General features: G+C 38.5%; 2 protein-coding genes across 2 annotated transcripts; both read left to right on the top strand.

Moving 5' to 3' along the window:
• The first annotated feature begins 5,426 nt into the window (after positions 1-5,426).
• Positions 5,427-5,936, top strand: LOC128116238 (peptidyl-prolyl cis-trans isomerase A-like). The gene has a single exon (XM_052747416.1). The coding sequence runs from the start codon at positions 5,439-5,441 to the stop codon at positions 5,934-5,936; it is 498 nt and encodes a 165-aa protein (XP_052603376.1). The 5' UTR covers positions 5,427-5,438.
• A 17,636-nt stretch (positions 5,937-23,572) lies between these two features.
• LOC128117221 (histone H3.3A-like) lies at positions 23,573-24,050 on the top strand. The gene has a single exon (XM_052749210.1). The coding sequence runs from the start codon at positions 23,652-23,654 to the stop codon at positions 24,048-24,050; it is 399 nt and encodes a 132-aa protein (XP_052605170.1). The 5' UTR covers positions 23,573-23,651.
• Positions 24,051-24,959: the final 909 nt, after the last annotated feature.

The raw sequence follows: 24,959 nt of genomic DNA, 5'->3' as shown, positions 1-24,959 counted from the left end.
TATGTAGCAGGTTTGCTCTCATCACTCACTTTAACTTCTCCATGGTTCTGTATTTTCTATGTTTTAGTGTTTTCTTTCCTTTTTTTTTCCCCTGGTTTTTCGAGACAGGGTTTCTCTGTGTAGCTTTGCGCATTTCTTGGAACTCACTTGGTAGTCCAGCCTGGCCTCGAACTCACAGAGATCCACTTGGCTCTGCCTCCCGAGTGCTGGGATTAAAGGCGTGCACCACCACCACCCGGCAGTGTTTTCTTTTGTCTTACATTTTAAATGTAAATTGAATTGTTTTTCAGACCTGCTATTTTTCTGTCTGCGTGTTTTATCTCCTGATAGCTCAGCCTTAAGCCTAGGATGGATGTGAAAAGATATCAAACTGGTTGTCTTACAGAGAGGGACTGGAGTATGTGTTCATACTGGTATAATTAGCTACTGACTCTCTTCCTAAACAAAACCTATGACCTTTTCTGAACTTCAAGGCAACAAAAAATTATTAAAATAGAATGTGGCCTCTAGGCTTAGTCCCAGGGGCACAACCTGTGCTCCCATACCCCCACCCATTGCAGGCCCAGTTGCAGGCCAGCAGGCAAGAATCCTGAAGGTGGCCTTTCCATCACCACCCTTATTGGACCCTGCAATCTACAAGCCCCACTCTGTCCCCAAAACACAACCATCCACCAGAGACCCAAGAAGCTTCCTGAGATACAAACACTACCAGTGCTAATTGAACCAAGAGCAGCTCCCTGAGTGAGACACAGACACCTTTTGCACCAATTGGAGGAAGAGATGGGTAGATGCCAGTTCAAGGAAAAATTCAAAAACATAAAGAGCAATGTAGCACCACCAGAACCTAGTGGTTCTACTACAGCAAGACCTGAACAACAGAAGAAGCAGAAGAAAATGACTTTAAAAATGACTTTATGAAGGTGATAGTGGCCTTTAAAGATATGAGAAATTTCCTTAAAGAAATCAAAGAAAAGACAAAAAATGGAAGAAATCAATAAATCCAATAAAGAAAGTCAAGAAGACAAAAAAAAAATCAAACAGGTGAAGGAAACAGTTAAAGACTTGAAAACTTAAATAGAGGCAATAAAGAAGACACAAACCAAGGGAATGCTGGAAATGGAAAATCTAAGAAAATGAAAATCTAAGAGTGCATGGATGGAAGAGAGAATCTCTGGTATTGAAGATAAGATAAAGGAAGTAGATTCATCAGTCAAAGAAAACATTAAAGCCAACAAAGTCATAACACAAAACACCCAGGAAATCTGGGACACCATGAAAAGATCAAACCTAAGAGTAATAGGAATAGAAGAAGGAGAATTCCAGCTCAAAGGCGCAGAGAATATATTCAACAAAATTACAGTGGAAAACTTTCCCAACCTAAAGAAGGAAATGCCTATGAACAAACAAGAAGCTTACAGAACACCAAATAGACCCCAAAATAATCTCACCACATAATAATCAAACCACTAAACATACAGAATAAAGAAAAAAATATTAAGAGCTGTAAAGGAAATAGACCAAGTATCATAAAGGCAGACCTATCAGACTAACACCTGACATCTAAATGGAGACTCTGAAAGCCAGAAGGTCCTGAACAAATGGTATGCAGACACTAAGAGACCACAGATGGCAACCCAGACTATTATACCCAGTAAAACTGTCAATCACCATAGATAGAGTAAATAAGATATTCTATGATAAAACCAGATTTAAACAATATCTATCCACAAATCCAACCCTACAGAGAGCACTAGAAGGAAAAATCCACCCTAAGGAAGTCAGATGCCATGAAAACATAGGCAATAGACAATCCCACACCAACAAATCACAAAGAAGAGAAACACACAACACAACCACTAAAAGATCACAGGAATTAACAGTCACTGGTCATTAATATCCCTTAATATCAATGGATATAATTTGCCTATAAAAAGACACAGGTTAATGAAATGGATATGAAAACTGTATCCATCCTTCTGCTGCATACAAGAAACACATCTCAACTTCAAAGACAGACACTATTTCAGAGTGTGGACTTAAATGGACTTAAGAAGGAAGCTGGTGTAGCTATCTTAATATATAACAAAATAGACTTCAAACTAAAATTAATCAAAAGAGATCAAGAAAGACATTATATATTCATCACAGGAAAAATCCATCAAGATAAAGTCTTAATTCTGAAACATTTATGCCCCCAATACAAGGGCACCCACATATGTAAAAGAAACATCAGCAAAGCTTAAATCACACATCAAACCCCACACACTAATAATGGAAGATTTCAACACTCAACTCTCACCAATGGACAGGTCTGCCAAACAGAAACTTAACAGAGAGATAAGGGAACTAACAGACATTATGACTCAAATGAACCTAATAGACACATACAGAACATTCCATCCAAAGACTAGAGAATATACTTTCTTCTCAGCAACCCATGGAACCTTCTCTAAAATTGATGACAAAGCAAATCTCAACAGATGAAAAAAAAAAAAACCTGGCATAATCTCCTGTATTTTATCAGCCCATCATGGCTTATAGTCAACAACAACCCAAATTACAAAAAGCTTACAAACTCATGGAAACTGAATAATGCTCAGCTGAATCACCACTGGGTCAAGGAAGAAATAAAAGAAGAAATTAAAAACTTCCTAGAATTTAATGAAAATGAATGTACAATATACCCAAACTTGTGCGACACCATGGTAGTAGTACTAAGGGGAAAGTTCATAGCTCTAAATGCCTATATAAAGAAGTTGGAGGAATCTCACACTAGCAACTTTACAGCATATCTGAAAACTCTAGAACAACAAGAAGCAAACTCACCCAGGAGGAGTAGATGCCAGGAAATAATCAAATTGAGGGCTGAAATCAATAAAATAGAAACAAAGAGCACAGTTCAAAGAATCAATAAAACAAAGAGTTGGTTCTTTGAGAAAATCAACAAGATAGACAAACCCTCTCCAAACTAACCAAAAGGCAGAAAGCGTTTATCCAAATTAACAAAATCAGAAACTAAATGGGAGACATAGCAACAGACAATGAGGAAATTCAGAGAATCGTCAGGTCATACTTCAAAAACCTGTGCTCCACAAAAATGGAAACTCTAGAAGAACTGGACAGTTTTCTGGATAGGTACCAAATACCCAAATTAAATCACGATCAGATAAACATTTTAAATAGACCTATAACCCCTAAGGAAATATAAGCAGTCATCAAAAGTCTCCCAACAACAACAAGAAAAAACAACCCCAGGACCAGATGGCTTCAGCATAGAATTCTAACTGAATTTCAAAGAAAAGCTAATACCAATACTCTTCAAATTGTTCCACACAATAGAAACAAAAGGAACACTGTTAAACTCTTTTTATGAGGCTACAGTTACCCTGATACTCAAACCACACAATGATGCAATAAAAAAAGAGAAGTACAGACCAATATCTCTCATGAACATTGATGCAAAAATACTCAATAAAATACTGGCAAATTGAATCCAAGAACACATCAAAAAATTACTCACCATGATCAAGTAGGCTTCATCTCAGAGATGCAGGGATTGTTCAACATATGAAAAGCTGTCAATGTAATCCATCATATAAACATACTGAAAGAAAAAAAACACATGATCATCTCATTAGATACTGAAGAAGCCTTTGACAAAATCTAATATCCCTTCATGATAAAAGTCTTGGAGAGATCAGGAACACAAGGAATGTACCTAAACATAATAAAGGCAATTTACCACAAGCCAACAACCAACATCAAATTAAATGGAGAGAAACTTAAAGGGATTCCACTAAAATCAGGTACAAGACAAGGTTTTCCACTCTCCTCATATCTATTCAATATAGTACTCAAAGTTCTAGTTAGAGCAATAAGATAACAAAAGGATATCAAGGAAATACAAATTGGAAAGGAAGATGTCAAACTTTTGTTATTTGCAGGCGATATGGTCTATATAAGTGACCCCAAAATTCTACCAGGGAACTCCAAAAACTGATAAACAACTTTAATAATGTGGCAGGATACAAGATTAACTCCAAAAAATCAGTAGTCCTCTTATATACAAATGATAAATGGACTGAGAAATAATCAGAGAAGCATCACCCTTTACAATAGCTACAAATAATATAAAATACCTTGGGCTAACCCTAACCAAACAAGTGAAAGACCTGTATGACAAGAGCTTTAAGTCCTTGAAGAAAGAAATTGAAAAAGATATCAAAAAAATGGAAAGATCTCCCATGATCATGAATAGGTAGATCCAAAATAATAAAAATGACAATCTTAGCAAAGCAATCTACAGATCCAATGCAATCCCCATCAAAATCCCAACACAATTCTTCAGAGACCTCAAAAGACCAATACTCAACTTCATATGGAAAAATAAAAAATCTAGGAGAGCTAAAACAATCCCTTACAATAAAGCAACTTCTGGAGGCATCACCCTCTCTGACCTCAAGATCTACTATAAAGCTGTATTAATAAAAACAGCTTGATATTAGCATAAAAACTGACATGTGGACCAATGGAATCAAATTGAAGATTCTGACATAAATCCATACAACTATGAACATCCAATTTTTTTTTTTTTTTTTTTTTTTTGGTTTTTCGAGACAGGGTTTCTCTGTGTAGCTTTGCGCCTTTTCCTGGAACTCACTTGGTAGCCCAGGCTGGCCTCGAACTCACAGAGATCCACCTGGCTCTGCCTCCCGAGTGCTGGGATTAAAGGCGTGTGCCACCACCGCCCGACAAACATCCAATTTTTGACAAAGCAGCCAAAACTGTACAATGGACAAAAGAAAATATCTTCAACAAATGATGCTGGCATAACTGGATGTCAACATTTAGAAAATTGCAATTAGTTCCATATCTATCGCCATGCACAAAACTCAAATCCAAGTGGATCAAAGACCTCAACATAAATCCAGCTACACTAAACCTGATAGAAGAGAAAGTAGGAAGGAGCCTAGAATGCATTGAAACAGGAGACCACTTCCTAAATATAACATCAGTAGCACAGACACTGAGAGCAACAGTTAATAAATGGGACCTCCTGAAACTGAGAGGCTTCTGTAAGGCAAAAGACACATCAAATAAAACAAAATGAGAGCCTACAGAATGGGAAAAGATCTTCATCAGTCCCATATCTGACAGAGGGCTGATCTCCAGAATATATGAAGAACTCAAGAAACTAGACATCAAAATACCTTACAGTCCAATTAAAAATTGTGCTACAGATCTAAACAGAATTCTCAACCAAAGAAGCTCAAATGGTTGAAAGACATTTAAAGAATTGCTCAACATCCTTAGTCATTAGGGAAATGCAAATCAAAATGACTCTGAGATACCATCTTACACCTGTCAGAATGGTTAAGATCAAAAACACTGCCCTGCTTTACAGACGCCTCTGTCCCCTGTCTCCGCTTGCTGCAGCCATGGTCAACCCCACCGTGTTCTTTGACATCAAGGCCAATGGTGAGCCCTTGGGCCGCATCTCCTTCGAGTTATTTGCAGACAAAGTTCCAAAGACAGCAGAAAACTTCCACGCCCTGAGCACTGGAGAGAAAGGATTTGGATATAAGGGTTCCTTCTTTCACAGGATTATTCCAGGATTCATGTGCCAGGGTGATGGTGACTTCACATGCCATAATGGCACTGACGGCAGATCCATCTACGGAGAGAAATTTGAGGATGAGAACTTCGTCCTGAAGCATACAGGTCCTGGCATCTTGTCCATGGCAAATGCTGGACCAAACACAAATGGTTTCCAGCTTTTCATCTGCACCGCCAACACTGAGTGGCTGGATGGCAAACATGTGGTCTTCAGGAAGGTGAAAGAAGGCATGGACATTGTGGAAGCCATGGAGCGTTTTGGGTCCAGGAATGGTAAGACCAGCAAGAAGATCACCATTTCTGACTGCAGACAACTCTAATTCTTTCAACTTGCGGGCTTCCTACCCACCAGACCATTCCTTCTGTAGCACAGGAGAGCACCCCCACCCCATCTGCTCATAGAACCTTGTAATCTCCACTCTCACTGAAGTTCTCTGGGTTCCATATTCTCCTCATTCCCCTCCCAAATCTAGCTGGATTGCAGTGTTAAGTTTATGATTATGAATAAAAACTAAGTAAGAAAAAAAGATAAAAAACACTGATAACAGCTTAAGTTAGAGAGGATGTGGAGCAAGGGGAACACTCCTCCACTGTTGGTGGAGTCCAAACTTGTACAATCACTTTGGAAATCAGTATGGTGACTTCTCAGAAAATTGGAAATCAATCTACCTCAAGACCCAAGGACACCACTCTTGGTCATATACCTCAGAAATGCTCAATCATACCACAAGGACACTTGCTCAATTATGTTCATAGCAGCATTATTTGTAATAGCCAGAAACTGGAAACAACCTAGATGCCCCTCACCCAAAGAAAGGATAAAGAAAATGTGGTACATATACACAATAGAGTATTACTCAGCTGTAAAAAACAATGACATCATGAAATTTGCAGGCAAATGGATGGAACTAGAAAATATCATCCTGAGTGAGGTAAGCCAGACTCAGAATGACAAACATGGTATGTACTCACTCATAAGTGGATGCTAGATGTAAAGCAAAGGATAATCAGACCATAACCCACAGCTCCAGAGAAGCTAGGAAAGAAGGAGGACTCTAAGAGGGACACAAGGATCACATTGGGATGGGGAAACAGAGGAGATCTCCATGAGTAAACTGGGGATGAGGTGGGGCAATAGAGGGAAAGGGATGGGGGATTAGAACATGAGAGAATGGGATAGTTGAGCTGGGGAATGTTGGGGTGGGAGAGCAATGAAGGAGATATCTTAATAGAGGGAGACATTATGGGGTAACGGAGAAACCTGGTGCTAGGGAAATTCCTAGGAACCCACAAGGATGACCCCAGATTAGACTACCAGCTATAGTGGTGAGGGTGTTTGAACTGACCTACCCTGATAATCAGATTGGTAAATAACCTAACTGTCATTATAGAGCCTTCTTCCAGTAAGTGATAAAAGCAGATGCAGAGATCCACAACCAAGCACCAGGCTAGGCTCCTGGAGTCCAGTTGAAGAAGGGGAAGAGGGATTATATGAGCAAGGTGGTTCAAGATCATAATGGGCAAATCTACAGGGACAACTGAACCAAGCCCATAGGAACTCACAAACTATAGATTGACAGCTGTGGAACATTCATGGGACGAGACTAGACCCTCTGCATATGAGAGACAGTTGTGTAGCTGGGTCTGTTTGAAGTGCCCTTGGCAGTGTGATCAGGATCTACCCCTGGTGCATTAGCTAGCTTTCTGGATCCCATTACCTCTGGTAGGACACCTTGCTCACCCTTGATGCAGGGGGGAGGGACTTGGTCCTGCCTCAACTGAATGTACAGGTTTTGCTGTTGCCCCATGAGAGTACTTATGCTCTTAGAGGAGGGGACAGGAGAGGGGTTAGGGGGGAAAGGCAGGGAGGGAGGCAGAGGAGGGATGAGAGGAGGATCTGTGGTTGGTATGTAAAATGATTAATTTTTTTAAATAAATATATTATGGCATTTTTAGTGTTTAAGGACAAATCTGAGGGTAAAGTAAAACCAAATTCCTGCTGCTAATACTCAGTCTTCATTTTCTGCTGGGGAAAAATGAAGATCCAACTAAAAGATATTTGGAGGAATAATATTAAATCTTTGCATAAATATTTCCTCTGGTTATATGTCTAGAAGTGACATCTATGCACTCTGGGAGTCATGTTGTTCAACTATCACAGATGCTTCTGACCGTGTACTCCCAAGAGAAGACCAGGGAGGTTCCAGTGCTCCGCTGTCTACAGTACGCTGTTGTCAGAAGTGTTACCTTAGTGGATTGACTCTAAGACTAGGTCTGAATGATATCTTAACTTTCTTTTCCTGGTTCAAATGAACTTAAACACAGTTTCAGGTTTGGCAATCACTGAAACATGTTTTTTGAAGTTCCTATCAATGTTTAAACTGCTTTTAGAAAAGTATTTTTTAATTATTGATTTGTAGGGATTCTTTACATATTCTAAGTATAAATCCGCCCCCCAGGTTTTGACCTAACTTTTAACCTCCTACTGACACCAGAGGCTTTTTTTTTAATTTGTTAATTTTTAAATCTTATTTATTTATTTTATATCCCAACCACAGTTTCCCCTCCATCCTTTCCTCCCATTCTCTCTCTACCCATCTGCCCTCTGCCAGTTTAAATCCTCACCTTCTCTTTTTCTATTTAGAAAAGGGCAACCCCCTCCCCACCATGGATATCAATAAAACCTGGCATATCAAATTTCAGTAAGACTAACCACCTCCCCTTGTATTATGGCTGGGCAAGGCAACCCAATATAAGGAATAGGGTCCCAAAAGCCAGCCAAAATTCTAAGACAGCCCCTGTTCCCACAGTTAGGAGTCCCACAAAAAGACCAAGCCATACAACTGACATATACATGCAGAGGGCCTAGGTCAGTCCCATGCATGCTCCTTGTGATGTCCTTGACCTCCCTGGCTCCTACAATCCTCCCTCTCTCTCTTCATCAGGATTACCCAAGCTCAGCCTAGTGTTTGGCTGTGGGCTCTGCATCTGTTTCCATCAGATGCTGGATGAAGCCTCTCTGATGACAATCGGGCTAGGCACCAATCTATAAGTATAACAAAATATTGTTAGACATCATTACATTGACTTTTTTTTTTCTCTAACTGTGTTTGGTTCTATCCTAGGTCTCTGGGCCATGCAACCTCTGGGTCCTGGTGCTCCAGGCAGGGTCAGGGGTAGGGTTCACTCTCATGGCATAGGTCTGAGGCTGGAACAGTCACTGGTTGTCCACTTCCACAATCTCTGTACCGCCCTTACCCTAGTGCATCCTAGCCTCTCTGTGTCTGTGGGTTGTAGCATGGTGATCCTCTACTTTATAGCTAATATCCACTTAAAAGTGAGTACATAGCATGTTTGTCTTTTTGACACCAGAATTTTTAATATAAATGTAGTTTGTATTTAATATGGTATCATTTATGGCTAGATATTTTCAGATCATGATTGGATATAAAAAGAAGCCCAGGATGAGGATCCTAAGTGGCCTGATGATTGGGCTTAAGTTGCTCAAGTGTGGTGGCTGATTTTCATGATCAACTTTACTGGATTTGCAATCAGATAGGAGCCACGTCTTCAAGATGCCTGAGAGGGAATTTCCATGAGGCTCAACTGAGAAGGGTACACCCACAGTGAATATGGTAGCAACTTTCAATGGAATGGGATCCTGGACTGAATAAAAAGGAGAACACTAGTAGAGAGCTTACATTCATTTTTCTTTGCTTCCTGACTGTGGATGAAATAAGGGCAGCCACATCTAGTTTCTATACCATGATTTTCCTGCCAAGATGGACTGTACCCTTGAACTGTGAAGCAAAATAAATCCCTTCTTCCTTAAGTTCTTCCTGTGTCAGAGCAATGAGAAAATAGACAAGATGAGGAGTGGATACCAGGCAAGGTCAGGGGTGGGGTTCACTCTCCCAGCTGAAAATGAAGAGAGAAAATGACATAAGACAAGAAGGCCAGGTAAAACCTGAAAACCTGCCAATCATCAGGAAAGCAGAATCCATGGAGCCCAGGGCTCTGTGAATCCTGTGCTGACAGATTGCTGATGCTTACAATTAAGCTCTATCACCCCAGGCCTTCTGTGAGTTAATCACCCCAAATCCTCATCCTCAATTTTTTTTACCTCCAGCTTACAAGATTGTTGTGAGCAGATGCACTAATTTAATATGTGTCAAATTTATATATGAAATACATCGCAAAATAAAAATTAAGCTTTGGATTTTCAGAGGCATCTAAGGATAGGAGAGAAGCTCAGATTCCAAAATTAATGGAGGGGATTATTTAAATCTACAGGTAATGTAACAGTTGAATTATCTTGGGAGAAATTAGTATTTCAGAGTCCTATCTGTGAAACCCTGATAGTTAACATAACTCCCCCACCAGTGCATGCATGTTCTTTCTAAACTGCTAAGTAGTTTATAAATATTTGGTGATTTTGCCATCTTTCTCCATTCACGTTTTTTTTTTTAACCCCAGGCTACAAAGAAAAAAAGGATAAATTAGATATACTTGCATGTTGGGTACAGACTCCAACTAATGTGTGTTTGATTTCAACATTTCAGTCATGTATATTCATGAAAATAAGTGAGGAGAAAATTGCTTCCTGCCCAACATATTCCAATGAGGATTTTGATACACAGAACAATCATTTAATTGGTACATTTCTATTTCTACTCATGTCAGGTTGGGACAAGAGGCTCCTTATGCAAAATGAGGAGATTTGTGAAATGGAAGCTGATTTTTGGATTACCTGATGAGAAATTGGTATATTTTACTGACCATGGGAATTCAGCTCAGAGAGCAAGGTCAAGACACAATCTCCAAACTGTGGCAGCATAAAAGTGATTGGGATCAGACTTAATAAGGATATTACATTCTATTTATTACTGTTATACCTGGTTACAGCAGGATACACTGCTGTAGATTATTGTGATGAGCATTACATTCCCACAAAGTGTCTATATTGAAGCCTGAATCCCCAGTGTGATTTACCTTGGATTTAGGGATAATTAGGTTTTAGGAGATAATTTAGTCATTTGTAGATAATTAAGGTTAAACGAGGTCATAAGGGTTGGGTCCTAATCTTACAGAACTGGTGTCCTTATAACAAGTAGACACTGCTTTCTGTTTCTGTCTCTCTCCACTTTCTTTTTTTTTTTTTTTTTTTTTTTTTTTTTTTTTTTTTTTTGGTTTTTCGAGACAGGGTTTCTCTGTGTAGCTTTGCGCCTTTCCTGGAACTCACTTGGTAGTCCAGGCTGGCCTCGAACTCACAGAGATCCGCCTGGCTCTGCCTCCCGAGTGCTGGGATTAAAGGCGTGCGCCACCACCGCCCGGCTCTCTCCACTTTCTGATGGTCTCCACCTGCAGGCACTCAGGAAAGCTCAGGTAACAATATAGCAAGAAAGCTGCTGTCTACCAGCTGTGAAAAGTTTCCATCAGAACCTGGAGAAGCTGGCATACGAATCTGAGACTTCCCAACTTTAGGACTGTAGGAAAATAAATTCCTGTCTTAGAAGTCACTTATTCTACTTAAATTTACCAAGGTAGGTTGTGCAGATTAAAGTATGCACAAGGAAGACTGTTACTCCTGTGTCTAGCAAACACTCTTGTAGTAAACAGTATCTGTGTTAGATGCATGCAAGCTCCTGGGTTACCAGATGCTGTTAGAACACCGGTTTGTTGTTCCATGACTCAGGGTTTATCGATGGTTGTCTAACCACAAGTCAGATCTATAGCAGGGGTAAAAAGGTAGGGTTGTGGGACTGTGCTATCGAATGTATTTTTGTGTTTCAGAAACTGCTAGAAGATCCAGAAGATGCTTATTTTAACTCTTGACATCTGAACTGAGACTTGAAGAATGTCTTTTGGGGAAATCCCAGGCAGAAGCACTATATATAAAAGCTAGAGAGGAAATAGAAATGTTGAAGAAATCTCAAGTGGTATATGTACACAGGACATGGGATGGTAAGGTCAAAATGAAGAACCTTTTCTAACTTTATCTCCCTCAGTGACTAACACTGCTGATGTTAACAAATCTCAGAACTGTAAATCCATTCAATTTTTCAAGGCTAGCGTGGTATTGGGAAGAGCAATAGAGACTGGATAAGTTAAATCCAGTCCCCTATTCTGTTCAGATCCAGAAGTTTTTCTTCAGATCAATGTGAGGCTTTGGTTAGTTCCAAGGGCTGTGCAAAAGTTAGTTTTGCCCATCCTTTTTATCAGTGTTGTTATTGCATTTTTATGGAAGACTTGGCTTTTAAATTTTACCACTCTGCTTCTTGTATATGGGAGGTCCAACTACTTCTAAGCTTTTAGAACGAAGAAATAAAATAATTGGATTTGTGTTTACTTTTAGATAGAGTCTGTCACATAGATAATGTAGCCTAGAACTCATTGTATAGCCCAGGCCACTTTCAAACTCGTGGTGACCTCCTTCCTCAGTGTCCCATGTGCTGGGATTGCATGTGTGTGTTACCACATCCAGGTTGGATTTTGTTTTATTATTTTCCTTCCAGTTTGAAAAATAGGTATATACACATTATCATGTAAGACATATGATAAGCCTTGGCAGTCACCCAGGAAGAAATAATAAGAAGTAATATGAACTTGAGAAGAGCAGTTAGTTACGCACTTTAAGTTCCTGGTGCTAAGGGTTATGAAGTCTTTCTCTACGGCATGAACATTTGACCGATAGTGACTCATCTTGTTGAGTGACCCTAGGAATCAGTAAGATTATGATGTCACCTATGTTATTAACTAATATTTATCATTTTAAAAGCACTCCATCTATGGTAAATCATAACTGAACCAAGAGAATGGAGCATACCTGGTTGGCATTCCTTGGCTTGAAGCTTCCCTGAGCCCAATGCCTCTGATAATGAGGCATATTTATATGATGACCAGGAAGTCCTATCTGTGGAATTATTCAAGGTTACTGTCTGTCAGTTAATCAGATGTTTTTAAACCAAGACTTGTATACTGATGCAATATAGACATTGTCTCCAGGTATCTTATTTCACCACTCTTGTTGTCTTGGGTGTGGGAGAAGGAGTAAAAAAATTAGTGCTTCTGCAGAAATGCATGTCTGGTCCCACACTGGCACTAAATCCTGCTCCCTTCCTTTATTTCTCTGAGTGAATCATTGTAAGCCTCATATGGCCTAGGGTGGTTCTGGGAGTTTTCACTATTTCAAGATTCTAATGGAACACATGGTATACCAGCTTTGTAGCAACGCTGTCATTTGCAAAGTGGGGACATGCTGCCTCTTTCTTGGGAATATGTGTCTCTTGTGGACCATGTTGAATTTTCCATATCAGCTTAACTAAGTTTTTGAATGACTGCCTAATTGCCTAGTTCATAATATTGTTTTTACCCCAGTCTACTCCGGAGATCAAAAATAACAATGACATGGAACATCAACGATTTTGATGTTTCAGGCTTTTTCAGTTAAACAAAAAGTTTATGTCAACATCTGTATTTTATAGTCACACATTACTTGTGTTATTTACACATTAAGGTTCAAAATGTTCTGTGGAGTCCAATTTTTCAATTGTGCGTGTGTCATGTCACAGAGTGCATGTATGTGGAGGTTTGAAGATAACCTTAGGTGTTGGTACTCACTTATTTGAGCCATGATGGCTTTGTTGTTTACCACTGTGCATGGTAGGTTAGGCCTATGAACTTCCAGGAATTCCTGTCTACAATTTTTCAAATCTCACAGTAGATTTCAACAAACATTTTTCATGAAAAAGATTCAAATGGTGGAAAATTGAACATTTTGATCATTCATATATGAAAAAATTTCCAACATCACTAGTTATCAGGGAACATACTAATTATGGAGAAATATGAGATACTACTTCACTCCAGTTGTTACAAAAAGATACATAGTAGTAAGTGCTGGTGATAATGTATAAAAAAGAGAATTCTGACAAAGTGAATCACTGTAGCTATTATGGGAAGCAGAGTTTTTCCAGAACATTAAGTTAGAGCTTCCATATGGTCTTACCCACATGTGAAATTTAAGATAAAAGTTGGATTCATAAAAGTTTAGATCAAAAGTCATTGCCAGAGGCTTGAGGGAGTAGTGGAAAGGAGAGATGGAGAAAGACCGATGAAATTACAGATATACAGGACTATTCTGATGTGCTATTGTACAGTAGGTGATTACAGATAATAATATATATATATATATATATATATATATATATATATATATATATATATAATGCATATCAGAAAACCCAAAGAAATGTTAGGGAAACTGCAGCCATGATACCAGAACAATGTGGTTACCTATACCAGACATGAACAATGGTAATCTTAACAGATATATTAATGTCGGAAATCTAATGTAGATAAAAAATATCAGGAAATGAATAATTGTTGACAAATGGAGAAATAGTCTTCATTAAGGGTAAACTCATAACGACTATATAATACAAAATGGTCAGCCCTGAAATCATGTACATAAAAGCATTATTAAATGGACGCAACAGGTTGCATATCTATCTATCTATTTATCTATCTATCTATCTATCTATCTATCTATCTATCTATCTATCATCTATCATCTCTCTATCCTCTATCTATCTATCTATCTATCAATCTACACACACACACATATATCAATAATAAAGAAAAAGAGGCTATAAATTTAAGAGGAAGTAAGAGAGGGAGGGGTTGGAGGAAGGAAAAGTGGAAGGATGTAATTGTTTTAATTTAAAATAGTATTAAGAATAGAATACTAGGAAAGATAATTTTGAATATTTTTACTGCAATAACTGATAAATGTTTGAAGAGGGGCATGTGTTCTTCCTGATTTGAACATTGTACAGTATAGGCATGCATTGAAACAGTGCATGGTACCCCATATATGTATGTACCAGCTCAGTTTTGTAACGTTTCAATTGAAAAAGTTCAGTGGTTTGTTTCTCAAAACAGATAACCACTAGTATATTTGTTCTTCAGTCCTCCAGCCTTCATTTCAGCATTCTTCCCACTTTTCTATAAAGCAGAATGTGTTAGCCATGCCACTCTGAGCTCCAGTGCCAAGGGAAGCCAGTAGAAACTGATTTTGTTTTAGGTCTTACTAGAAAGTGAGATGTTCGCCCCCAGCCTTCCTGCTGAGGAGGAAGCTCCACATCCTCATCACTAACACTCATGTCACAGTTTTGGTGAAGGCCTTGTCACAACTGGCAAAATTTTTCTTCAGCTGAAAGCTGCTCATGCATATTCAGAAATGCAAATTAGAATGTGTCCTCTTAACTGGAAGGAAGCTAATAACCTGTAATCGTTGCCTGTGGCACTCCAATACTCAGTGTCTTCATTAAGCAGTGGCAAGGGAGGAGGTTTTTCATGGAAACCTGTTTTGTCTCTTTTGACATTTGTGTACTGATTGTATGATGCCTTTCATTTCTGATAAATGAAGTTTTCTTTGGGGGCTCTTACTCCTTACCTGAAACTTAGAAGATTAAAAAAAGTAAAGGTATAGCTTTTTAAATCATAGGATCTTAAAGTTAAGAGCCTTGTGATAGATGATCTCATTTGACATTTCGATGAGACTTACAACCATCCAGGAAACAAACTCCTGATCATGTCTTTGAGGACTGATCTAGGAAGACTGGAGCTAGGAAGACTCAGCCTAAATGTGGGTGGCACCACTCTCTACACTGAGAAAGCAGACTGCATGCGAAGGAGACACCCAGCTGACAACCAGCATTCATCACTCTTTTTTTTTTTCTGATTGTGTATGGGTACAGTGTGACCAGGTGTATCAACCTCCTGTCCCCATGCTTTCCCCACTGTCATGGACTGGGATGTTAAGCTATGAGAGCAGACAAATCCCTCCTATCTTAAATTGCATCTGTCAGATATTTTGTCACAGAACATGAAAGGTAACTGATACAAGATACATCAAAACAATCTCATTTTATCAGCCAAGGAAAATGGAGTTCTGGGTGCAAAGCAATCTTTACATAGTCACATGTCCCATACTGAGCCTCCCTCCCTCATCCCTTGATTCTCCTCTCCCTGCTCATTTTAATGTTTGCCATTTGTTTTACGTCATGCCTAGCTTACAACAATGAAAGGCAATGCATTCTGGACTGATTATACACCATTATCAGGCCAGCTCTTCAGAATGCAGAGATGTGGAGCTTCACAATTAGACAGAGAAAACAAATAAAGGTACAAAGAAATGCATCTAATGGGTTGTAAGGATACATACATCATGCCTTGGACTAGGACCACCATAGTGGACAACATATTTAATCACTTACCATTTGTTTAACACATATTTTGGACAGTGAAATGTGACTAACGATATGGGAAGTAATGTAAATGAAGCATGGTACAATCCCTGCCTGCCTAGAACCTGCAATTTAAAAAGGAGCCAGCAAAGAAGCAAATGTGTTAGTGATTTGATCTGATTGCACACACAAATACACACAACAACACACCAGCAAGACTGGGAATCTGGACCTTTAGCTCAGAGAATAGCACTTGCTTTATATGGAGGATGTTCTCAGGCCAGTCTCTGCTACTGCCCAAACTGAAAAATATAAAAGAGGAAAGAAACTATTCCTTCCTATGCCATGTAGATTCCTATCACACTTTCCCCTCATTTATGCAATTGTTTCTTTCTTGGCCACCCTGGCAGATTATCCTTCTCACAAGGCCCTATAAACTATCTTTTTTTCCATACATTTATTGGCCATCTGGTCTTTGGAGAACTGTCTGTTGAAATCTTTGCCTAGGTTTCTCCCCCTTTACTCCTCCTAGTTCTTCCCGAACTCCCTTCCCATCTACATCTACCCCTTTTCTGTCTCTCACTAGAAGACAAGAGATAGTAATAAAATTAAAAAGATAGAACAAAAACTAACACATTGGAATTGAACAAAACAAACAGAAGGAAAAGAATTGAAGAGGAGGCATAAGGAACAGAGATCAACTCATCTGCACACTCGGGAATCCTATAAAAACACTAAACTGGAAGCGATAATATATACACAGAGAACATATAGAGTGAAAATAGAGAAGAAAAATAAAAACAATAAACAAAATTATAAAACAGATTTAAAAAGGCTCTGACATAACATTGTGAGATGAGGAACCTCCAATTACCCCATTGAGTTCTTCTTCTGTTGGCCACCCACTGCTGGGTATGGGGCCTAACCTTAAGAGTAGTTTGTTTCCCCAGTGAGATTCCTTTGGGGAAAACTAAATTTTTATTTGCAAGTGGTCATCAACTGGAGATAGTTTCTTGGTTGTGGATGGGGTCATGTGTCCACTTCTTTCAGCTCTAGGATCCCATCTGGTGCAGATCTGTGCAGGCCATGTGCATGCTGCCTCAGTCTCTGTGACTTCATATGTACATCAGGACTGTTGATTTAGAGGGCTTCGATGTTCTATATCACCACTGGCTCTTACACTCATTCCATTTCCTCTTCTTGGGGTTCCCTGAGTCCTGAGGGATGATTTGATGGAGACATCCCTTTTAGTCCTGAGTGTTCCAAAGTCTCTCACTCTCTGCATAATGTCTGGCTGTGGGTCTTCATACTTGCCATCTGTTACAGGAGGAAGACTATCTCATGATGTTTGAGAAAGGCACAGATCTATTAGTATAGAAGAATGTTATTAGAAATTATTTATTGCTACTTTAATCTTTTTCAAAACAGCAATATTTGGTTTTACCCTACATCCCTGAAATATCTAGTCTCAGATTCTTGGTCACCTAAACAGTGTCAAGTATAGGTTCCTTCTCTTGGAGTGGGCTTTAAGTCCACATATTGGTTGGTGACTCCCACAAATTTTGTGCCACCATTGCACTAGCATATCTGCAGGCAGGACACCAAAGGACATCAAATGGTTTGTGACTAGGTTGGTGTTCATGTTTCTCCTTGAAACTACTGCTGAGTACCTTCCAAAGCTAAAGATGTTAGCACATATGAATGAAGGCTCTATGTAGGTGCCAGCTTGACGTCTCCACAATCAATGAGTTGTGTGGGTATTGTTTTCAGCAATGGGTCCTTGCTGTAATTTTGTGGAGAGCAACTTAGAGTCTTGGAGACAGCCTAGGTTGTTTAAGGGTTACCATGGAACCTCTTTGGCCAACAACTCAATTAGATGTAACCCATTTCTGGTACTGGAAGTTTCATTTGGTGACACGAGATGTCCAGTTGGGATCTCTGTCTCCCACTATTTAGTGATTTCACTTAGATTGTCATCATATGTGCATATATATTTCATGAATCTTCTTGTACATCAGGTTCCATATTACTCCTCAAGTGGCTTTTAGCTTTAGCTGTCTCTCCAGTATGCCTTTGCTTGTTCCCCTCTTCCCTTCTTTCCCTACTTAATATCCCTGTTCTATCCCTCACCTCTCATCTATCCACAATTTCTCTTTCCTATGGATATCAATCTGTTCCCCCAGTCCCTTACTCTATACCTAATTTCTGTAGCTCTATGGATTGTAACTTGGTTATCATTGACTGAACAGCTAATATCACCATATAAGTGAATACATAACGGTATTTGTCTTTCTGGGTAGGGGTTACCTCACCAAGGATGACTTTTTTTCTAGTTCTCTCATTTCCCTGAGAATTTCATGATTTCATTTTTTAAAATCACAGAGTAATATTCTGCTGTGTAAATGAATCACATTTTCTTTATCCATTCTTCTGTCAAGAGACATCTAGATTGTTTACAATTTTTGGCTATTATGAATAGAACAGCAAAGAACATGGTTGAGCAACAGTCTCTGTGATGTGATGGAAGCATCCTTTGAGTACACGCCCAAGAGTGGTATAGCTGGATCTTGAGAGAGAGCAGTTCCCATCTTCCTGAGGAACCGTTACACTGATTTCCATAGTGACTGTACAAGTTTGCAGTCCCATCAGCAATGTATGTGAGCACCTCTTCCTCCATATCCTTGCTAGCACAAGCTGCCATTTGCTTTTATTGATGTCAGCCATTCTGAAGGGTGTAAGAGGAAATCTCAATGTAGTTTTGGTTTTCATTTCCTTGGTGACTAAGGATGTTGAACTATTCTTTGACTGTTTCTCAGTCATTTGAGTTTCCTCCCTTGAGAATTCCATGTTTAAATCTGTTCCCTATTTTTAAATTGGGTTATTTGCTTTCTTGATATAAAGTTTACTGAGTTCTTTATTGGATTTTAGCCCTCTATCAGATTTAAAGTTGATAAAAGTATTTTCTCATTGTGTAGACTGCCACTTTGTCCAAATGATTGTGCCCTTTACCATGTAGAAGCTTTTCAGTTTCATGAGGTATCATTTATTAATTGATTGTAGTATCAGCACTAATGGTGTTCTGTTCAAAATGCTTTTTTCTGTGTCAAGGAGTTCAACACTATTCACTTTCTCTTCTATCAGGTTCAATGTATCTGACTTTCTGTTGAGGTCTTTGGTACATTTGGAGTTGAGTTTTGTGCAGGGTAATGAGTGTGGATCTATTTGGATTCTTCTACATGCAGACATCCAGTTTTACCAACACCATTTATTGAAGACGTTATTCCCCCCCCCCCCCACCCCAGGCTGTGTCTATGGTTTTTTTTATAAAAAAAAAAAAAAAACAGGTTACCATAGGTGTGTGGATTTATGTCTGGACCTTCGATTTGATTCCATTCATAAACATACCTGATTTTGTGCCAGTACCACATTGTTTCTATTGTTATAGCTCTGTGGTACAATTTGAAGCTGGGTATGGTGACTCAAGATTGTTTTAGCTATCGTGTGTGTGTGTGTGTGTGTGTGTGTGTGTGTGTGTTTCCATATGAAGCTAAAAATTGTCCTTTCAAGATCTGTGAAGAATTGTGGTGGAATTTTGATGAAGATTGCATTGAATCTGTATACTGTATTTGATAGGATGGCCATTTTTACTATATTAATACTACCTATCCACGATCACAGAAGATCTTTCCATGTGGTATCTTCTTCAATTTTTATCTTCAGTGTCTTAAATTTTTTATTATGCAAGCCTTTCATTTGCTTGTTTAAAGATAACTCTCCAAACATTTCAAATTATTTGATGCTATTGTGAAAGGTGTTGTTCCCCTCATTTCTGGAATGAAGTCTTCTTGATCATGGTAGAGAGACTTTTTTTGACTGCTTCTATTTCACTAGGGGTTATTAGTCTGTTTAAATTGCTTACATAATCTTTTTTAAAAGTTTGTTAAGTGGTATGTATCAATAAACTTATTCATTTCTTTTAGATTTTCCAATTTTGTGGAGTGTAGCTTTTTAAAGTATGACCTAATGATTCTTTGGATTTCCTCAGTTTCTGTTGTTACTTCCCTTTTTCGTTTCTGATTTTGTTAATTTGGATATTTGATCTCTGTCTTTTACCTAGTTTGGATAAGGGTTTGTCTATCTTGTTCACTCTCTCAAAGAACCAACTCTGTTTCACTGATTCTTTGTATTGTTCTCTTTGTTTCTACTTTATTGGTTTTCAGTCCTCAGTTTGATTATGTCTTGCTGTCTACTCCTCTTAGGTGTGGTCACTTCTTTTTGTTCTAACTTTCAATTGTGCTGTGATCTCTCCAATTTTTTATGTAGACACTTAGTATGATGAGCTCGCCTTTTAGAAATACCTTCATTATGTAGAAATACCTTCATTGATTTCTTTATTAATTTCTGTCTTGACCCTTTGTTTCACTCAGTAGTGAGTTGTTCAGTTTCCATGAGTTTGTAAACTTTCTGTTGTTTCTGTCATTGTTGAGATCCAGCTTCTATCCATGGTGGTCGCAAAGGATGCAGGGTGTTATTTCAATTTTTTTGTATCTTTTGAGACTTGTTTTATGTCCAAGTATGTCATTAATTTCAGAGAAAGTTCCATGAGATTCTGAGAAGAAGATATATTCTTTTGTGTCTGTATAAAATGCTGTGTAAATATGTTAGGTCCATTTGATTTATAACACCAGTTACTTCCAGCATTTTACTGTTCAATTTTTTTTATCTGGATGACCAGTTTATTGGCATTTGCAGGGTCTTTAAGTCTCCCACTCTCAGTTTGTGAGTATTAATATGTAAATTAAGTTGAAGTATTTTTTCATGAACTTGTGTACCCTGTGTTTGATGTATAGATGTTAAGAATTGCAATGTCTTCTTGTTGGATATTTTTGTTTATGAGTACTATATAGTGTCCTTCCCTATCACTTCTGATTAGTTTTGGTGTTGCCTATTTTGTCATATATTAAAATGACTACCACAGCTTGTTTCTTAGGACCATTTGCTTCTAACATCCTTCTTCCATCATTTTAACCCAAGGTGCTATTAAAGTGTATTTCTTAGATACAGCAGAAGCATGGATACTGTTCTTATATCTATTCTGTTATTCTATGTCTTTTTGTTGGGAGAGTTGAGACTACTGATGCTGAGCGTTATCATTGAGCAGTGTTTGTTGATTCCTATTGTGACTGTTGTTGTTTTGCTGTGGTGGTAGTGGTGTGTGTGTGTATGTGTGTGTGTATGTGTGTGTGTGTGTGTGTGTGTGTGTGTGTGTGTGTGTGTGTGTGTGTGTGTGTGTATTTCCCCTCTTGATTTATTGGTCTGGGATTATTTATTTCTTGTACTTTCTTAGGTATTGTAACCACTTTGCTTAATGTTTTCCTTCTGGTGCCTTCTGTAGAGCTGGTTTTGCAGGGCTTTATCATGGAATGGTTTATTTCTCCATCTACTGTGATTCAGTTTTGCTGGGTGTATATGGGTTGGTATCTGTGGTGTCTCAGAGTTTGTAGAACATCTGCCTGGGCCCTTTGGCTTTTAGAGTCTCATTGACAAGTCAGGAGATATTCTAATAAGTCTGTCTTTATATGTAACTTGGTCTTTTCCCCCTTGTAGCTTTTAGTAATCTTTTTTCTTTTTGTTCTGTACATTTAGTATTTTGATTATTCTGTGTAGAGGGGAGTTTCTGTCCTGCTTCAGTCTATTTGGTGTTCCGTATGTGTCTTGTATCTTGATCTTACATCTCTTTCTTTAGGTTAGGGAAATTTCCTTCAAAGATTTTGTTGAAAATATTTTCTGTGCCTTTGACCTGAGTTTCTTCTCTTTCGTCTATTCCTTTTACTCTTAGATTTACTCTTTTTTTTTTTTAGGGTACCACATTTTCTCAATGTTTTGTGTTAGTATTTTTTTAGATTTAACCTTTTCTTTCTTCTATCATGTATTCAATCTTTAATTCCTGGGATCTTCTCTTCCATCTCTTGCATTCTGTTAGTGAGACTTGTCTCTGAGTTTCCTGTTTGAGTTCCTAAATTTTTCGCTTCCATATTTCCCTCAGTTTGGGTTTTCCTTATTGATTCTCTTTCCACTTCAGGTCTTAAACTGTTTTATTAGTTTTCTTTCACTGTTTGCTTGTGTTTTCATAGATTTCTTTAAATAATTCATTCATTTCCTCTTTAAGGAAATCTATCATATTAAAAAAGCTATTTTAAGGTTTTTATCTTGCACTTCAGCTATATTGCAATTCTCAGGCCCTACTCTGGTAGGTTGCTGGGATCTAGTGGACACATGCTATCCTGGATATCATTGACTGTGTTTTTACACTGGTTGTCTAGGCATGTGTGTTTGGAAGACTGTAATTCTAGTATCTGATCTTTGTTGGGTAGGTGCTTTGTTCCTTGGCTTCTGTTGACATCTCTGGTTCTACTGAGAGTGTGGTGGCTATGTGTTGTCTCACTGAAAATTCTTCTGGAATCCTGATAGCTGTGGCAACCAGGAGTTTGAGGTAAAATGTGTTTCTAGGTATTGGGAACTTACACTCAGGAATGGGCTAGGAGGCAGGGCTAAGGGGATCCATAAGAGGGAAGAAAGTGGGGTGTTGCACCACCATCTGCTTAGTCTCCTGGGGACTTGGGCAGAGAGAAAGAAGCAGTTGCAGCAGGCATACTTGGGGATGAGACGGGGGATTGGATTTGGAGGAGAGGAGAAAGACGTGAAGATCTGCAGTTAACCTACCTTCATCCCTGGCCAATGTCTCACAATATTCTTTCAATCCCTGAACATGGACTGTCTTATCATCTCTGGTTGCTTCTTTAATTTTTTTTTTTAGGGCTGTTAAAATTTCATTGTTTGTGTCTTCTAATCCCTTGATTAGGTTTATTAGTAGTTATTTAGGAGGAGGCAAAGTGAATGTGAGTGTTTTTTTTTAAATTTCTTTCTAAGTATTCATTATTTCTATTAGAAAATATACTCATTTAAACTGTTAATGTATTCATACATATGTGTCTATAGAGGCCTGAATTGGGTTTTGGAAATCCTGGAGCTGTAATTACTGGTGATTGTGAACTATAGAACAGAACTCTGGTCCTCTGTATGAAAACAAGCACTCTTCACTGCTAAGCCATATCTTCCTCACAAGAAAAGTTAATCATTACTATAGGTTGCATTTGTATCCTGAAAATTATTAAAAAGTCTTTATTAAGTTAAATAGTTTTGTGATGAGTATTTAGGCTTTTTAAAGTATATAAGTATATAATAAGCAAAAAGGGCTAAGCTGATTTCTACCTTTCTATTTTATCCTTTTTCTAGTGTTTCTTAACTTACTCCTTTGTCTAAGAATTCCAACACTAGATTTGAAAGAACGGTCATTCCTATTCCCGATTTTAGGAGATGCCTCAGATTTCTCCTCACTATTTTTATACCAGCTATAAATTTGTCCTGTATATCTTTAATCATGTTGAGGTCTATTTATTCTAGGTCTAATTTCTCAAAGGAATTTTATTATGAAGTGATATTGACTATCACTTTAAAGGGCATATTCTATTTCCATTTAGATAGTCACATGGTTTCCCCACTTTAAGCTTGATATTTGCTGTATTACATTTATTGGCTTGCTTATGCTGAACCATATTTCCATCTGTGGAATGAAAATGACTTGGTCATGGTGTCGATTTTTAGAAACTGTTCAGTGTTCGCAGCTGTTGCCGCGCTGCCGCCGCTCCCTAACGCCAGCGCTGCCTCTCGCTTGCAGAGCTCCAGCCGAAGGAGAAGGGGGGTAAGTAAGGAGGTGTCCATACCATGGCTGGTACAAAGCAGACTGCCCGCAAATCCACCGGTGGTAAAGCACCCAGGAAGCGACTGGCTACTAAAGCCGCTCACAAGAGTGCGCCCTCTACTGGAGGGGTGAAGAAACCTCATCGTTACAGGCCTGGTACTGTGGCACTCGGTGAAATCAGACGTTATCAGAAGTCCACTGAACTTCTGATTTGCAAGCTCCCCTTCCAGCGTCTGGTGCGAGAAATTGCTCAGGACTTCAAAACAGATCTACGCTTCCAGAGTGCGGCTATTGGTGCTTTGCAGGAGGCAAGTGAGGCCTATCTGGATGGCCTTTTTGAAGATACTAACCTGTGTGCTATCCATGCCAAATGTGTAACAATTATGCCAAAAGATATCCAGCTAGCACGCCGCACACGCTGAGAATGTGCTTAAGCGTCCACTATGAGGGGAAACATTTCATTCTCAAAAAATTTTTTCCTCTTCTTCCTGTTATCAGTAGTTCTGAATGTGAGATATTTTTTTCCATGGGGTCAAGAGGTACCTAAATATATGATTGCGAATGGAAAAATAGGGCACAGAAATCAGGTATTGGCAGTTTTTCCATTTTCATTTGTGTGTGAATTTTTAATATAAATGCAAGATGTGAAGCATTGATGAAAGCAAAATGTTTCAGTGAACACATTTCAACAGTTCAACTTTATAACAATTATATATAAACTTGTTCAAATTTTCTGGACAATGCCAGCATTTGGGTTTTTTAAAAATAAGTAAATTTCGTATTGACAGCAACTAAACGGGGTTTGCAGCATTTTTATCATACAGTAGATTCCATCCATTCACTATACTTTTCTGAGTTGTCCTACATGCAAGTACATGTTTTCAGTGTTGTCTGTCTTCTGTGCTGTTCCTATAAGTTTGCTATTAAAATACATTAAACTATAAAAAAACGAAATTGTGGCCGGGCGGTGGTGGCGCACGCCTTTAATCCCAGCACTCGGGAGGCAGAGCCAGGCGGATCTCTGTGAGTTCGAGGCCAGCCTGGGCTACCAAGTGAGTTCCAGGAGAGGTGCAAAGCTACACAGAGAAACCCTGTCTCGAAAAAACCAAAAAAAAAAAAAACAAAAACAAAAACAACAACAACAAAAAAAACAAAAACGAAATTGTGTTCACTTTGATTTGTAAATATTTTATTGGGGAATTTTGCATTGTATTTATTATGGTGGTTGGTCTTTAGTTCTCTGTTGAATAAGACTTACTTCACTGAATGAGTTTTACAGCATTTACCCCTTTACATTTGTAAAATAATTTGTGAAACGTTGTTTTGCTCAA

The sequence above is a fragment of the Peromyscus californicus genome, unplaced genomic scaffold (genome assembly GCF_007827085.1).
Source record: "Peromyscus californicus insignis strain IS unplaced genomic scaffold, ASM782708v3 Scaffold_20__1_contigs__length_68692818, whole genome shotgun sequence".
NCBI classification, from domain to species: domain Eukaryota; kingdom Metazoa; phylum Chordata; class Mammalia; order Rodentia; family Cricetidae; genus Peromyscus; species Peromyscus californicus.
The sequence above is the reverse complement of the archived record's forward strand: the minus strand, read 5'-3'. Positions and strand labels throughout refer to the sequence as shown.